Here is a 16,771-nt window from a genome sequence, read left to right on the forward strand (position 1 = left end):
AACCTGTTCCTGTTCCAGAGTTAGCCTGATGTCCCCAGCCTCCCTTTTAACTCACAGGCTTCCTCCCTCCAACAGCAGGAAGGGCTGGAGGTTCAGTTGGGCCTCAGAGCTAAAGTACATCAGTGCATCTTGTAACAGTTTGCTCTAACTATGAGGTCTTAAACTCTACTTACAGTTGAGATCAAACAAGAAAACAGCTGGAGAAGCTGGCTCTGTCCTCCCCCTTACTCTTTAGACACGCAGGGCTTTGGTAAGAGCAGGTAAGAAACAGTCAATACCCTGAGTTTTCAAAGCTTTACTGCTAAAACCATCTTCTGAAATAAAACAGTGTATGATCCTTTGGCCACAGAAAGGCAAGGGTTTCCCCCATCTCCCCTGTACCGATTTTGCACCTATCGTTCCCTGCCAAATATCTGAAATTAAACAACTTCCCTTTGTGTCTTACTGAGCCACACACCTCAACGTTTTACAGAGGTATCCTTGGTACTGCAGTTTAGGGGCAAATCCTGGAGATGCTACGATGGTGTCAAGGGCTCAAGAGCCTCCTGTAGGGCCTGCCCCAGAGACTGGCCTCGCACATCCATTTCAATATTGCATGAAACTGGAGGAAGGGCAGAGAGAAGCACTGATTTGACTCTTAATTTTGCACATTTAAAATTGCACAAGGAAATATGTTTCTGCTAACTACTGCTGTCACAGTCCCTGCCAGAGGATGCCTTGATTTGTTTAGTCAGGGTTCAACGCTTGTTCCCAGCTGTGATGGCTTTTAAATTATTTGTCCTCTTCAAGATGTTAGGGACAAATAGGAGCCCTGAGGCCCGCTCAATGCTCTCAATGGGAACCAAGAATCGTTCAAGGGGGATGTTCTCATCCACAGGGCTGTTGGGCATCACGTAGGAGCGCAGCTCAATCTCTCCACTCTCCTTCTCCAGGATGAGCACCTTGAAGAAATGGGTTGGGACAGCCACATTGTTCTTCCCAATCACCTGGTATTTGACGTACATCTTCCCATCTGCCTCCATCCTGCACCAACAGCAATGACCTGTTACTGTCACCTCCTGGCCTGGTTCCACATCTACCCTCTCAGCCCCCCCAATCACCACCCTTAAGTGAGTCCCCCTCCCAACATGGCAGAGGGCACCCCTGCATCTCCAGTAGGGATGTAAACACGTTGTTGAAGCAGAGGCTATGGAATTGGTGAGGTTGAGCAACGTATCGGATCTGCTCCTCCAAATCCCTTCTCCGTTGCCTCAATTAACGGCCTTCCCAAGCTGTTTGCTGCTCCTGAAGAGATCTCAACTTGTGGAAACTGCTCTTCACAGTGCTATGAATGATCCTTGCAAATAAAGTTATGCTCTCAAGAGGAAAACTAGACTACGAAATAAAACCTAGAAGCTTTATACTACAGCAAAGGGCTAATGCCTCTGCAGGCTAATGTGCAGTCTAATACCGCTTTATTGATTACTAAAGACTGCAAATAAAAGCCTTACATTGTATCTCAAGAAAGCAGTACTAGAAGAGATACCACAGTTCAATTACGGCAGCTAGACAAGAGCCACAGAGCTGAATTCTGCCTGGGAGAGGTCCCACTACCTACTCCTGAAATAACCTACTACATTGGAAATAAGCAAACTGATCCCACCCCTAAGAAAGTACCTGTCCACAGGCCCTCTGCACACAGCTGGACTCGCTTACTGAACTGGGTCTGAGCACATCACTTCTGTTGGGGGGCACGCTCAGGAAACTGCAAACCCTCGGCCTTGTTTCATTCTGTGGCATGATGCACCTCTTGAGCGCGGTCCCAATACGGCCTGCATATTTACCTGGGCAGGAAAAGAGGACCCGTGCAGACGTACACGTTCTTGTTCTTCCTAGCCAAACTTCTGCAGTACTTCTCCAGGTTATTCCAGGCGTTCTGGTTTAAATGGGGAACCTAGCAACACAAGCAGGACATCGCAGACAGGCAGGTCAGTCACCAGGGGATTTCCTCATTGTTCCAAGTTTTCTTAATAACAACACACAATTTTTGCATTACATCTCTCAGCAGTGCCCTGAGCACTTTACAGAAGAGGCCAGGACCGTCATCTCCACTCTGGGAGCTGTGTAAGGAGAGGTCCTAGTTTGCACCCCAGGACCAGCCCCACAGATTTCAGGCCCTCATTTTTGTGAGCAGCTCTCTCTCTGAGTATTTAACTTTAATCCTGCAACGTGCCGTGCTGAAGTAAACCAGGGTCTTTCTAATGGCGAGAGAGGTGTGCAGGCAGGTGCGTCTGCAGGATCAGCGTCTCAGCTTAGCACAAAACACAGCACCCCCGAGTGAACTCAGTCACTTTAGTCCCCCTTTGTCTGAACTGCTACGGAGCCAAACACACGGACAAGGTACAGCCAGGGACGGCGGGGCCCTACCTGCGGGGCGACGTTGCTCAGGTAGAAGGTGTCCCGCATGGCCTTCTGGCTCCACTTGTGGTTGGCGGCGGCGGCCAGGTGGCCGCGGTCGAAGCCGCTGCCGCGGTAGTCGGCGTTGGTGGCGCGGTGGTACTCGTGCACCGAGTCGTCCTCCTGGAAGTCGCAGGCGGCGCGGTCGGAGGCGCCGCTGAGCGTGTCGCGGTTGAGCTGCTCGATGACCCAGAGCGCGCTGCGGCTCCGCGGGTCGTAGCACAGCACGTAGGACTCGCGGCTCCGCACCTGCGCCAGCCCCGGCAGCCCGTACTTGGCGAGCTCGGCGCGGCCCGAGCCGGCCGGCTGCGGCGGCGGCGGCCCGGCGGCGGCCGCCAGCGCGGGCACCACGGGCAGGCGGCCCAGCAGCCCCGTGCCGCCGCCGGCCTCGCCGCGCTGCCCCCGCGCCGTGAGGGCCGCGCCCAGCCCGGCGCCCAGGGCCAGCGAGGCCCCGGGCAGCAGCCAGCGGCCCCGCGCCATGGCCGCCCCGGCGCGACGCGACTCAGGACGGGCGGGCCGAGGCCGGGGTCCGCGCAGGCGCAGGAGCAGCCTGGGCCCACCGCCGAGCATCGCCCCTTTAAGGGCTGGAGGGCGCCTGGCCGCCCGGCGGCTCCCGGACGGAAACATCTCCCACGCCCGTGTGCAAAGAAACCATTTTATTAGGACAAATCAGAAAACAGCGTTAAACGAGCCCACGGGTCACGTGACTGAAGCTCATCGGAGCAGTTACAAACATAAAGAGCAGAGGAAGTTAATAAACCAGCACAGGCCGCTCGTTCCCTCCTGCAGCCGGAGGCTCAACGCTCGCCCCAGCCCGAGCGCCCGCCACCGGCCGCCCTCAGCAGCTAGGGCGGGCCCCCCTGCCAGCAGGGCCCCCTCCCAGCCCAGCTCTCGCCCTCCCTTCGCATCGGAGCTGCCGCAGGCCGCGCCAGGGCTCTGCGCTGGTCTCCCGCCCCGTCAGAGGATTCACAGTTGCGCCGTTACCTTTGCGTTATTCCTTGAGAAAAGCCAACGCTCCCCCAACGCTTCCCGGTCCCAGCCTGCGCTGCGGCTCTGCAGGACGAGGCAGAGGCGGGCTCAGCGAGGGCGAGCAAAACATGACACCCGTGCCAAAGAAGAGGTGGCAGTGGAAAGAGAGGAGCTCGTGCGTGCAAACCTGTAAGGTACTGCAGGGCTCTCACCTGCCGCAGCGTGCTTCTGCTGACGGCCAACTAGTGCAAGGTCTCTTGGTTCCTCCCAGTCACTATCGACGAGGGCACTGAGAAATACTGTAGTTATCACGAGTAGCAGCATTAACTCCAAGCTCAACAAGGTGAGTCACATCACCAAGAGGAGATATTTGCACAAAGCCACCGGTTTAGCTAAAGGAAGCTTTTCCAAAAAAAAAAAATATATAATATATATATATATATATATATAGTGTTTAAAAAGAAGGCTAAAAGAAGGAGTTTGAGTGATGAAATGTTCTCTATACCATGTTCTGACACAGTTATTTCCAGCCAACATAAAAAGTGTTACTTTGAAAAAACACCAGATTTGATGCTCTCTTTTTCTGGGAAAGGGCATTTTAGGCTAAAAGGTGCAAGGCTAAAACAAAATCACTGATACTCATTGATGGAATATAGCCTCTGTTTTCCCAAATACCCCAGGCTCCCCTAAAGCAGCTTATGACCTTCATTCCACTCACTGCCAAACTGTGAGTAATTCTCCATTACGTCACAAAATTCAAACTCAAAATCCATGTTCTGAGCGATCACAACTAACTACTTCATTTCTCTTTTCCCGTTTCTTCTACCTTATCGTCAGAGCTACAAAATTTCCAGAGGCTTGAATTACAGCAAGGTGAAAGAAGGGTGGAGCAGATCTTTTCCTCATAAGGACGGACCATCTCTCCCCCCACCCAGCATAGTTTTCTATTTTTCCTCCCAGGAAAGGGTCCCCCTTCCCCTGGCTGGCAGTAGTCCTGCCTGTGCAGAATGCTTAGTAAGAGCTCTTTACGCTTCCCTTATTTAGGGCCCTATAAAGCAAGGGGTCCTCAAGACGCTGGGAAACGCTGCTGCAGCCACTCTTGTCTCATCCCTGATCTGCTACAGGAGCCGCAAGTCAGAGGTGGAATGGTCTCAAGCGTGGAGCAGCTGCTACTTGGCCACTCAAGCAAGGAACCACCCCCGGCTAGTTAATACTGTCCGACCTCACAAACCACTAACAGCCTTGAGGAATGAAGCCAAGGTAACCCCTCAGGAGAATCAAAAGCTTTTCTCCCCTCAGAAAATGCACTTTTGCCCTTAAGGAAAGGTACAAGTCTTGGAATAAAGAAATGGAAGTTCCAAACCATTGAAAAGTAGAGTCATTCCTTTCAAAGTCCTTTTCAGTAGCAGAACAGAAGTCCTATCGCACAGGAGGAGATCAGGAGGGACACAAAAGAGCTTTTCATGTAGGAACTGGCCTGACTGGGCATATCAAAGTTAGAAGCTTTCCCCAAAGAGCTCAATGAAATCAAGCAGTTCAGCAGCCACAGGCCTGTCTGGCTGAGGCTACTTATCCTAGAGGGCCTTTCCAACAAGCAAAGCTCCCTCCTCACTGCAGACTCCCTTTAAAAGCATTCGCCATCACCCCCTAAAGATGAACAGGAGGGCATACTATAGACCTTCAAACCCAGGAATGGAAAAGGCTGCGTGCTGCCTGTAGCCAGACTGCTACTCGAGTAACCACCTCCCTGCTATCTTCCCTCAAGTGTTTGTAATGCTAGAGTCCGACACCTGAGTCGGAGCTGGGGCAACTCCACTGCAGTGCAAGTCAACCTCAGGGCCTAAATGCCACTCTGAGAACAAATAGAAGTTCATCTGAAAGTAGTTTTAATCCTGACTGACCTGCTGCCTCTTCAGGTTATTTAAAGGAGACTTCTAGACATTCAGAGGAGGAACCTTTATGGATGCTCCTGTTAGCAGTGAAAAACCACAGCACTTACTAGGGGGACCTGAACTGGAAGCCCAGGTATTCAGGGAGGTGAGAGCCAAACTTGTGCGTGGAATGTAAGAGAGCAACAATATTTACAGCAGTTCGGAGGCAGAAGCATTTTGTAGGAGGTCCAATTCTTGGGGGAAAAAATCTACCCTCCAGAAAGGACAACAGCACAGAGGGATACCGTTAGCCACAGGTATTAGCTACAGATTGTTTAAATCTTTAGTTGCTCATGCTCCACCACAGGAGCAACACCTGGCTGCACCTGTGTCACTAGAGCATCTTCCGAAGAGTCAGAGAAAAACTGCTTGGGAACAAGAACATAAGAACGTGTTTCAAGCTGTCCTCTGATCTCCTCACTCATCCTTGTGAAAACTACAGCAGGCTGTAAAGAACTGGCCTTAGGTGAAGGAAATAACACTAGTACAAAAGCTGAAGGCTGACAACATCCCTCTTGCTAGGGGCATTTTATGCCATCAGCAGCGTAAGCAGATCTTAGAAAGTACAAGACTGACCTTTAACAAATCAGTACCCATAAATACAGAAAAATGCAGTGTCAAACAGCTATGCAGAGGTGAGCTAGCACAGCACAGAAAGAGAGAGTAAAGCATGCTGGATTAGTGTTCACTCAAGAGCTTCTGCACAGTCAGAGCACTTGGGTGCTCTCCCTATGAAGGGGATTATGGTTTCTGATCAATCTGACATTCCTGCGGGTTAACATTTCTCCCTGTATCTTGTCGTAGTCAATGTTCACCTAAGCCTGCTCCACTGTATTTGAAATGCAACAGTTTCCCTCTCAAGAGGGACAAACATCCACTTCAGGACAGTCACTCCAATAGGACTGGTACACAGAGAAGTGGACCATCATCCCCAGGACTCAGCTAGTGACTGAAATGCTTGTGACCCCACCGGATTACACCAGAAAAAGACATGGTACAGGTCTGACCTAAAAGCAAAAGCCTCTTTCTGGCAAGTACTGTTAGACAATTTCAAGGTTACTGTGACCACAGCTTAGGCAGGGCAATATTATGCAAGTCACTGAGGCAGAAAACCCCAGCCTCCTGCCAGTATAAGCCCCTAAATACAGCTGTCTTCACAGCGTGTGACTAGAGGCCCATTTCTTGTGTTTCAGAATCCTGATTGTAGCTGGATATCCTCCAGTTCAGAGCTGGGAAAGCAGTATTGCTGCTGCTGCTGCTCACAGACAGCTAGAGGTCTCAGCCTCCCTGCAGCGACAACCTCCTGCTCTAAGGCTGTGCGTAATAAGGCTCGACTTAAATCAAACTACACTTCCCTCATTGATTAAAACCACCATAGTCTATCTTTCAAGGAGACCTCGTTGATAAGGCGATTCTGGATTCAGGCAACTTCAGTGCACAAAGCAGCCAGCTGTAACTGTGTCCAGCCATCTCAGCTTTTCAAGGTCTCTTTCCCATGCGATGGAGTCCAAACAGCTGGATGTTAGATGACACTCACCAGAAGCTGATGCAGCCTTCCTTTTTGCACATCCCGGTAATGGCTAAGTGCAGACACGAAGGAGAAGAATCCAGAAGCTACGTGAACGGCAGGATGCTTGACTTCAGTGGGATACATTCTATTTACAGGAGAAAGATCCTTCTACACTCACCCACCAACTTCACTGGATCCACCCTGTCCCTTCCTCATCAGAAGTTACTCCACGTGAGCATACTTCCATAATGCAGAAGGATTTCATCCCACAGGACTTGAGGGATATGCCGATAGATGGTTTCTTTCTCCTCAGACTTAAAGTCATTAAAAAAAGATACAAAGAACTGCTTTTGGCAGTACGGAGGCATTTGAGATTTGAAAAATATGGAGTGCAGGACCCAAGTAGATGGGGAAGTAATCAGTCCTTGACCTAATAAATAGAGTAGAAGGAAATCTTCAAGGTAGCTAGTTGCCAAAACACAAAACTTGAAGTCCTGCAGAGACCCCTAGGAGCTCTAATGCACCACACCGTACAGGGGCATCTCCTAGGATCCACTGACATGCAATTTCTCTGACACCTTTTGTCAGGCTCATGGATTATTTGGAATCCTGAAGTTCCTTTGCCTTCTTCAAAATCAGGTGAACATCAGAGATAGGATAATCCTGCGTCAAAGAAACAAAGTGATGTAAGTGCCCCCTTAGCATTCCTTGCGCACGTATCGTTCCATCCAAGCAGGGCAAACTTTGACAGTGGCATTCTTGGCCACACTGACTAACACCCCTAAGCTTGAAGTTAAATATTATTATCTTCAGTTACTCCTCTAACAGCTACTTGTTTCCTGGTTCATTTTGTAACTGATCAGCCCTGCATACCCTTCAAGAAGGTTTTTTATTTCTCCTCCAAGGGTATAGCTAAGCTGGCTTGATACAAGCACTATCTTCATGCCAGAAAGCCTTATCGAAGCCAGTACCTTGCACAGCCCAAAGGAGGAACTGGCAGAATCAGATATCCTACTGTTCAGTGCAGGTGTTTTCAACCTTGAGCTCTCACAGACCTCAGAACGTTTTAAAAAAAAAAAAAAAAAAAAAAAAGCAAAAAAAAAAAAAAGCCCCTTGCCAACAAATTTAAGACCGCTTTAAGGGGTTTCTCAACTTTGCTGGAAAATATTCAGTTATTTGCAACCCAAAACAAGGTTAAAAAACCCTCTAGTCTAAGACAAGAAGCTCTTTGTAGGGTAGGAAGGATGCATAAGTGAAAGAAAGCTTCATTTTAATGGTGGCGCTGGGCTCCAGACAGCAGCACTGTGTCCCACCAACAGAAGATCAGAGAAGGAACACTACTCTCTGAAATGGGGGCCACTACTACGGTAGCACTAAGATGTAGCAGAAAAGGGGGCGAGGAGAGAGAAGAGATCCAGACAGAGCTAGGAAAACAAAACTCTCAGTGTGCAGCCACCTTCTGCATGTGGAAGTGAAAACCCAGTTAGCAGTATGGGGAGCAAAGACAGACAGACACCACCACCAAAAAGCCCAAGCAATTAAAGCAGTCATTGGTTGTGAGTTGCTTCCCAGCGGGTGGTGTGGACCACAGTGCACAAAGACACACTCCCAGTAATAGGCATGCTGTAAAACCAAGCTTAAGATTTCTCTATATGCAACCATCAGAAGTCTGGTACTTCTTTTCACCCAGGCATTCTCCTACCATAGCCTAGGGTCATCATGCTCTCTCACAGGACTATTTCAAGAGCTTTTCCAATTGCTTCCTATCCCCGCTGTATTTAACTCTTACCTGTAGCAGCCTCATGTTCAGAGTGAAGTCTCCTTCCAGCAGCTGATCCCGGATTAGTCTGAAAGACGGAAATTAATCTGGCTACTTTTGATTCTTTCCAGAAGAACTTTAAAAATGGGCCACAGAGTGCCTTTATAGATGCTTTTGAGAACACTTTCTCCATCATTGTGACAAATGACTATAGCCCATCCACCAGACACATTAACACATGCCTGTAGAAGACTCCTGGAGCCACGGATTTAAGTTAAGGAGGGAAAGAAAAGGGCAGGAAAGAGCTGCTATCTCTATACTTACGTCAACATGGCACAACAGACGAGCAGAAGAAAATCAAAGCGCTTGTCATCAGCAAAGAGGGAGTCCCAGATACGGATGACGTCTGGCAGCAGGAACTCTTGGGACAAGAGCAGCGTCAGCCAGCGGAAGGCAAAGAACTGAGGTTTGATGTTCTGTTCTTGCTGTCAGACATGCACCAGGCAAAGAATGAGTACGTGCTCTCGGCCAGTTCCCTACAGGTAAGAGATGCACCCCATGTTTCCATCCCCATCTCCACCCTGATATTGCGCCAGGCTGCCAACTCACACTGCAGCATCAGCAAGTCCACTGCCTCCTTTGAAGGCTCTCACACTTAAGTTGGATCAAGAGAGAGAGAGTTCTTCAGTGCCACCATACTCCATGTCTATAGACAAGCCAGAAAACACTCCTCTCTAAGATAACGGAGTAAAGGAACCTTTCCTTTTCTAAAGGCACTGGTTGGGTTAGTCTAGTTAAGCTTCCCAAGCATTCTTAATGTTCCTATTTGAACGGCATTTATCTGCAAAGGTACAGCCCTCTCCCTCTAGCAGAGGGAGACTGTTTTGATCAGGATTGCCTCCCCTTTCCAGAAGTCCTGTATTTATCAAAGTTTACTCTTCAGAGAAAGAAGCAGATGGAGCAGAGCTCATACTGACGGTCAGGAAAAGATACCACAAGCAATTTTAGCCTGTAGCTTTCTTGTTTTCTACTGTCAAAACCAAAGGATCGTACGTTTAAGCAGGGTCAAATGAGTTCAGGATCCTGATGATCCAGGACCAGCTGCAGCACAGCCAAGACCATTTCCTGCCGGCCATACAGTAAGTAGTTGATTTTCTCCCCACTGAATCAGCCTTCAACCAACGTTGTAGGTGGCATCACTGTGCTGACAGACCTTATTTTGGATTATGAAAGAAACGCATCCCGACTTCTCTAAATGCAAGAAATATCAGTATGATTTGGTGAAGGTTGGAGGAGCAAGAACAGCTTTTCCTTCCAAGTTCTCCTTGGACTTTCACACTAAATGGGCTGTAAGCCCTGAAGTTGTTTTCAGCAAAAGCTGCCTTCCCGATGCTCTGCAATCCCTCTCCCACAACAGAAACAACCCAAAGCGCTCAGAGGTCTTGGATGGAGGAAAAAGAGCGTTAGATGGGCAGGATGGTCCAACTTGCTGGATTTCAATTTACTTCCACGGTAATCTCCAGAGAGTTTAAATTAGTGCTGCTAGCGAATTCAATGGCAACAGAAGTATGACTTTTTAATTAGAGGAAAAGGGAGGCACAATCCCTGTAACCTCAGTTTCCAAGGAACTTTACAGGAAAACTCGTGTTTGGCCTGCTGACTGGGAGAAAGTACAGACTCCAGTTCCAACTGAGCCTCAATGCAGGTGACCAGGGATCATGGCCAAGTCACTTCAGAGTCACAACTGGCAGCTTTGCAGCATTGTTTGCTTTCACGGCTAGGCACGGGAGGAAAGCTTTGCTGTATCAGCTCACTCTGAGCTTACTCCAAGGAAAGACTGTTTCAGCCCACAGATAAGACAGCCTTTGCCTGTGGGCAAAGTTCCTCATACACTCTCTCAACCTTTCTATTCAAGCACAGCAACAGCTTAACGAGATTGGCTCACTGTTAAGTCCTCACATTCCAGTCAAGACTCAGAGAAACACCTAGCTCCTCACCAGTTTCAAATACAGCTCCACATCTTTCTCCTTCAGGGTGGAGTAGACCTTCTCCATTTTGTAAGTAATGCCACACTGAGAATCGTCCAAGCTCTTAATGAAGTTGTCCCGAATCTCAGCCATTAGGTTGGTAAAGCAGAAAAACGTGTCTGCTTCAGCATGTTCTGAAAAAGAAGATGAAGAGGGAATAGAAGGAGCATCACTGACAGAGGCACCCAGACTTGGAACTGCTCTTGCTCAAGAGCTTGGCTGCTGTAGTGGATCCAAGCAGTAGATCTCACAAAATCTTGACTTGCTTGGTCTGGGACAAGTTTAGGCACGGTCTTTTTTCTTGGCTAGAAAAGTCTACAGAACCACAGCAAATACAGACCCTGTGTCAAACACAAGGTCGTCATGACATGAGGTCAGGAACCAGTTATCTGTGTGTGAGAATACCATCTGCTCTCCCTGCTGCCTGCACACACCCTCAGAGCTCCAGTGAAGTAGGAATAACAGGCCAAGTTCTCCCATTCCTTCCTCTTTTATAAGGTATGTACAGTACAAGCAAACAGCAGCTTATAAGGCACTTCTAAGTTTCAGTCAGAATTTAGATTCAATGCAAAATTAGATCCATTAAAAAAGCAAAACAAAAACAAAACAAAAAACTCTCTTCTCATATCCTTACTACTCAGAGCCCACTAGGTTTCTGTCACTTCGCTAGGATCCTAAAAATTCCTCATCTCTTGCCCTATTCACTTTTTTCCCCCTGATCAGCTGACATAATACTATCGGTATTTCGATAGTTTTCCGTCCCCTCTGTAATACAACCCTCTTGGTTAAGTTTCAAAGCTCCCAGTGTGTGCTCTGTTACTAAGCCTCAGCTAAGCACTAATTCAGATTAGAAAACATCATTTCCTGCATACCAATCCCCCCTGCAGCCCATCACTGCATGTCAGAGTTCTCTTAAGAGAGTCCCATTCCTGAACCAGTTCTTTACACAGAGAGCATGCAGTATGACAGCCACTACCGAGTGGCTAAAACAGTCTCTCACCTTTCCACTCGCTGTTAGGATCTGTAGCAAAGGTGTAGTAAAGAGGCCCCACTATTTCATTCATCCCCTGAACGTACGCTATCCCGGGGTTCAGCTTGGCATAGATGAACAGGATCCGCTCCACCACTTCCCAGTGAGCTTCACAGCCATTGGGCAGAACTTCATACTCGCTCAGAGAATTAGGAGGTGTTTTAAGAGGGGAGCTCACCTGAAGAGCAAGGTAAGACTAGGGCTGATTCAGGGTAACCAGCTGGTACAGACAGTTTCTTACACGTGACAAGCTTGGCTCTTAACACGCACAGCTCCCCCAAAGATTTGGGCAGCGTATACTAAGCAGGCAGGTATTCACAAAAATCACGACAAGTAACTCAGGAAGCACAAAGGCACTGAAGTCTTAGCGTTGCCTATGCTCGAAGAATGAACCAGTCTGAACAGCAACAGTCTCCCCAAATCATAGCATAACCTGCACCCATGCAGCGAGGAAACATAGCAGTTCCACCTTGTTAGTAACGGAGGAAAGAACAAAGCTGTAATAGTAGCAAGATACTTTTCCCAACAGCAAGTGTGTGGTGTTAACACGATAACGCTCACGAGAGAGGAAAAAGGCAACACATGTTTCAGCAGATACCCAGCCTTTTTCTTCCCAACTCCAGTGCTATGAGACCCAGTTCTGGAAGACCGTGCAAATTTAACTTCAGTAAATTTGCCCTTCAGTGCCTTGCTCCCATGCAGGGAGATATGCAGGTCAGGCATAACATGCTGACATCTTCCTGCAACGCCTACTTCCACCAGAAGCCAGGAAGAAACACTTTAAGATTAAATACACCTATAACTCCCTATCAGCTGTCAGGAACGTCAGCTGGTTCTTTAAAGCTGTCTAGTCACTAGAAAAAAAACATAGCATCGGCTACGACATTAGCATAATTCCCTCACGCAAGCAGAGACAGACAGGGAAGAGAGCCTAACGTGACACTCTCTTTATCAGCTATGATGCCTAGCCCTATTAACAGCTCTCACAGAGATCTTACATTTGTAACTCCGCTGCGGTTTCGCGCCACTGTCTGTGACTTGAGTGTGGTCTGCTCCACCCGCTTGCGCAGTGTCTCAAACTCATTTTGGGGGTCCAGGATTAAGAGGCAGGGGTAGTCTGTTGGGCGCTGGAAGAACGCCATGTCAGGGTACAGCCTCCTAGAACGGATACAGGAGGAAAATAAGTATAAGCAGAGCAAGTACAGGCCCCATCTGAAATGGGAGGCTCGGTTTAATATTAAACTTAATTTTCAAAGTACAAGTAGTGTTAATTAAGCCGCTCTGGTTCAGAAACCCGAGTCATTATGCCTCACACACCTGACATCTTTGTCAATCTGGAGAAGCACTTCATTATCCTTGAAGTAGGTATTCCATCGGCTGTCTGGGTTTGGATTGAGGGGCTAAAGAAATAAACAACGTAAACATAACAAACACATGTTTCACTTGTACCAAATCCTCAGTAAACACACACAGATTTAACACTTGTGCTGTCCCTCTGCCAGCCAGTACTAGCACTCTCCTAGCACACCAGGTTTAATCTTTGATCTTACTATATTTAGTGGTGTTTCTTCGGACAGTATTGACAGAGCAGGAAGCGCATCAGCGTCTGTGAAACAAGTGAAGATGCCGATTCGCTTAGAGAGACAGAAGCCAACGTTTTCAATTTCTTTTCTCCTGCCTTTTAATGTCTTTGTTCTCAAATCAGGTATCCCAACCTGTGTGAACAGGATTCCTGATCGCAGTTCCAACCTCTACGATGGGGACAGTCCTTATACCTAGCGTAAGAGTTACCCTGGGTACTCGCGTGTTGCGCTTATTGGCTTGTTACCCCCCACTAGCTCAGCTCTGAGAAGGCTGATTAAGCACCACCAGTGTGCCCAGGATAAAGGAAATACAGGATAGGTTGTTTGTATTAATATGTATCTGACCAGTTTTCCCATATGACAAACTTAACTCCCTCTCCCCCCATGCATACTTTCTTCTCTCTAGATCAAGATCCATGAAAAGTTAACAATCACTCAAGAGACAGGAAAAAAAGACCTGGAACATTCCAAGAGGTCCAAAGATCACTGTGACGTGCTAACGGTTGGACTGTTACAAACATGCTGGTTAGAGCACCAGGCCCTCCAGAGATCACGGCAGCACAGATGCCTGTACACCAGCAGAGGAGTTCACATTCAGGACCAGACATGCAAGCAGTTGTGCCATTTTATAGTCTCATCTGATCAGTTCCTTCACCCCCTCCCTTAACACATACACTCTTAATAGCACTTTCAGAGAAGCAAAAAGCCAAGAGACACAGCACAAATTAAAAAATAAATAAATGATAATAATAATAAACAAGAATCACACAGTCAGCAACAGAACCAGAAATAAATGAGTCTCCTGTCTTCCATGGTCATAGTCCAACCCAATTCTGCTGCTTTTTTTTTTTTTTTTTCCACCCTCCATTCAGAGTAGCCTGCTCTGAGTCTACCCATGGAACTGATTTCTCAGGAGAACATCTCTTTACCAGAGGCACGTCTTGTGACCCTCTCCTTTTCCCTAAGAAACCCATAGCCTGAGTAGCCAGTTCCAAAGGAGGGAATACGCATGGTTGAGAACAGCTCCCTTCAGAACTATTGGTGTTTTGCCAATAATTCAAGGTGAAGGCTACTAAGACAGAAGCACAGAGCTGGTACCTAGGAACATTCCCTCCTGCCAGCAGGGCAAAACAGTCGAGAACTGAGCCAAGAGCAGCCTAGGAGTTTCACTCCAGAACAACAGTTCATAACTCTGAGGAACTTTCTGCAACATAAAGGCTGAGCAGCACTTACGTGATCTTCTAAGGTCACGTCTTCCCTGGAAACACCCAGGTTGGCTTTGGCGATCCCAGGCTGGATAATCATTTCCTTCAGGAACTGGGAATATAGATCCCTTAACGAGAAAAATAGGGATTTGTGATGACGCAGAGGATCAAATCAATGCTAGTACCAGACTGAGTCCAAATAGATCTTTCCGTGCCACTCTGCTAGCCAGAAAACATTTGATTTGCTCTTCAGCTGATTTCAAGAGGTCAATCCATCGACCTCGCTAGACAGCCTACAGGACAACGCATTCCACATGAGAACGCTTCATTTTATGTAGACACTTAATTATTTTAAGAAACTATTTCACTTCTCTACAGATATCATTAGAAGTAAAGGAACAAATACAGATGCCCTCACCTCTGCTTCTTCAGCAAAGAGCTCCATAAGGCTTTCTCTAAAGGGAGGTAGTTCAAGAGTATCTGTACAGAAGACGCACAAATATTAGTCTTTGGAGCATGAGCTATCACACCTGCAAGAACAGCAAACCAAACACAGCAGCTAGAACTGGCTCTCTCAAACATCTGGGAGCTGTCTCCAGAAAGCATGGTACTTTGCCAAGGTAGAGTCAGGAACATTTCAGGGACAGGTTTTCAAAATAGGCCTATTCGCATGGCTGATCAACAGCAAAGCTAATCGAGTTGTACTCCTAGCTTAATCCTGTGCTCAGGCAAAGAGCAGACAGCCACTTTTTACCATCCAGAACAACAGCTGTCCTATATGAGTTCGTGCTAATGCCGCTGTGCCAGTGCTAATCTCCATAGACGGCTGTTAATTTAGAGCACCTTTTTTCTGCATTTTCACTTTTGTTTATGCTTCTATGTGCCCCAAAACATTTTCTTTACTTGAGCAACCCGAAGCATCGCTAGCAGGAAACAAAAGTGCCCCAAGCCAAACCCACCTTCCAGCACAGGCAGCGTAGCCCACCATCGAAAGGGATTCCTGTGAAACATCAGGCAGAGAGATAGTTACACGTTAGCCCCGTTAGTTACCCCGATAGTTACGTTAGCAAACCGTACCCCACGGTTTGCTGGCGCCACCATATAAACAGCAAGAGCGCGCTTTTCCTCTCCACGGACAAGCGGTTTCCAAAGGGAGCCTGGAGGGGTTTTTGCGCAACGCCAAACCTGCCGGCACGGCCAGAGAGGACGGTGCCTGCGGCAGGCACAGGAAGAGCTACGGGCGCAGAGGGACGGACGGGCGATCGTGCAGCCGACACAGAGCAGAAGCGACGAGACCCACAAGCGCTCCAGAAGGAGGGCGAAGGCAGGCTTGGCCTGGAAGTCTGCGCCCCAAGGCCAAGCAGGCTGCCCCGGCCGGACAGACCGCCCCGCCCGTCGTCTCCAAAACCCACCTGCCGGGCACGGGTTTCTGACAGGCGCCGCTTCGTCAGACGCTTCGCGCCGGCTCGCTCGGCGGCAGCAGAGGCGACCGGCGGCTGCCGGCCTCATCTCCAGCCCGACGGCCCGGTCGGTGCCTGCCGGCAGGCGCAGCCCCGCGGGGGCAGCACCGGCCCGAGCCGCCGCCGCCGCGACCCCCCCCTCCCCGGGCCGGCCCCAGCACCGCCGTATCCCCCCCCCGCCCCGCCCCGCGGTCACTCACCGCTGAAGCAGAGGTCGCGGAGCTTGGCCAGCGCCACCGTGGGTTCGCCCAGCACCTCCTGGAAATCCGCGATCCTGCGGGGAACAGGCCGGGGAACGGTGGTTAGTACCGGCCGGCGGCCGCCGGTCCCCCCGCCCGCCCGCTGCAGCCCCGCGCCGGGGAAGGGGAGGGGAGGGCCGGGCCCCGCCGGACCCACCTGCTCCGGTGCAGCCGCGACATGGCGGCCCCCCGCGCCCCTGCCCCGCGCGCCGCCTAAACGCTCCGGCTGGAAACCCAGCCCGCGGGATAGGGGGAGACGGAGGCGGGGGAGCGAGGGAGCGGGGCAGGGCCCCGCCCCTGTCTCCACCCCGTGGGCGGGGCTAGTTCAGACCACGCCCCCTCCGCGGACCACGCCCCCATCCCCCGCCTTGGGGCGCGGGCGACATGGCGGCCCCGCTCCGGGGCGCGAAGGCGTTTCGGTGGGCGCCGCCCCGGCCCCCGGGGCGAGGACGCTCCCTGCGGCCGCCCTGCTCCTCGCTCTGCGGCAGAGCTGGGGCGCAGCGGCCGGGGGGGGGGGGGGAAGGTGCCGAGCGCCGGTGCCGAGCGCCCCTTTGAGCCCTTACATCTGTGTATAGTCCCTTCATCGGGAAGGGTCCCAAAGGGAGGATTTTGGCCGTCCCGC

At 49.8% G+C, this 16,771-nt stretch overlaps 2 protein-coding genes across 3 annotated transcripts; both read right to left on the reverse strand.

Annotated features, from left to right (window-relative positions):
* Positions 1 to 280: 280 nt before the first annotated feature.
* Positions 281 to 2,916, reverse strand: ENDOG (endonuclease G). The gene is made up of 3 exons (XM_009685061.2): positions 2,407 to 2,916; positions 1,824 to 1,933; positions 281 to 1,023 (listed from the first exon to the last, which is right to left on the reverse strand). Exons 1-3 carry the CDS (start codon positions 2,914 to 2,916, stop codon positions 738 to 740), a joined length of 906 nt encoding a protein of 301 aa, XP_009683356.2. The 3' UTR covers positions 281 to 737.
* A 2,189-nt stretch (positions 2,917 to 5,105) lies between these two features.
* TBC1D13 (TBC1 domain family member 13) lies at positions 5,106 to 16,465 on the reverse strand. Of its 2 annotated transcripts, XM_068914669.1 has the most exons (12): positions 16,307 to 16,465; positions 16,111 to 16,184; positions 15,410 to 15,450; positions 14,869 to 14,930; positions 14,479 to 14,578; positions 12,980 to 13,062; positions 12,661 to 12,820; positions 11,633 to 11,840; positions 10,603 to 10,766; positions 8,930 to 9,090; positions 8,636 to 8,693; positions 5,106 to 7,509 (listed from the first exon to the last, which is right to left on the reverse strand). In XM_068914669.1, exons 1-12 carry the CDS (start codon positions 16,327 to 16,329, stop codon positions 7,444 to 7,446), a joined length of 1,200 nt encoding a protein of 399 aa, XP_068770770.1. In that variant the 5' UTR covers positions 16,330 to 16,465; the 3' UTR covers positions 5,106 to 7,443. The 2 variants fall into 2 exon arrangements, with proteins under 2 accessions (XP_068770770.1, XP_068770771.1); XM_068914670.1 differs by lacking the exons at positions 5,106 to 7,509; positions 8,636 to 8,693 and having other exon boundaries at positions 9,012 to 9,141; positions 16,307 to 16,440.
* Positions 16,466 to 16,771: the final 306 nt, after the last annotated feature.

This window comes from Struthio camelus, chromosome 20, assembly GCF_040807025.1.
Source record: "Struthio camelus isolate bStrCam1 chromosome 20, bStrCam1.hap1, whole genome shotgun sequence".
Lineage (NCBI taxonomy): Eukaryota > Metazoa > Chordata > Aves > Struthioniformes > Struthionidae > Struthio > Struthio camelus.

Coding starts and splice junctions, on each gene's coding strand:
- ENDOG (XM_009685061.2), bottom strand. CDS start 2,916: ATGGCGCGGGGCCGCTGGCTGCTGCCCGGGGCCTCGCTGGCCCTGGGC. Junction 1,934..2,406: donor TGAGCAACGTCGCCCCGCAG/GTAGGGCCCCGC, acceptor TTGTGTTGCTAG/GTTCCCCATTTAAACCAGAA. Junction 1,024..1,823: donor GGTCCTCTTTTCCTGCCCAG/GTAAATATGCAG, acceptor CTGTTGGTGCAG/GATGGAGGCAGATGGGAAGA.
- TBC1D13 (XM_068914669.1), bottom strand. CDS start 16,329: ATGTCGCGGCTGCACCGGAGCAG. Junction 14,931..15,409: donor TACGCTGCCTGTGCTGGAAG/GTGGGTTTGGCT, acceptor TCTTCTGTACAG/ATACTCTTGAACTACCTCCC. Junction 13,063..14,478: donor ACGTGACCTTAGAAGATCAC/GTAAGTGCTGCT, acceptor TTATTTCTTTAG/CCCCTCAATCCAAACCCAGA.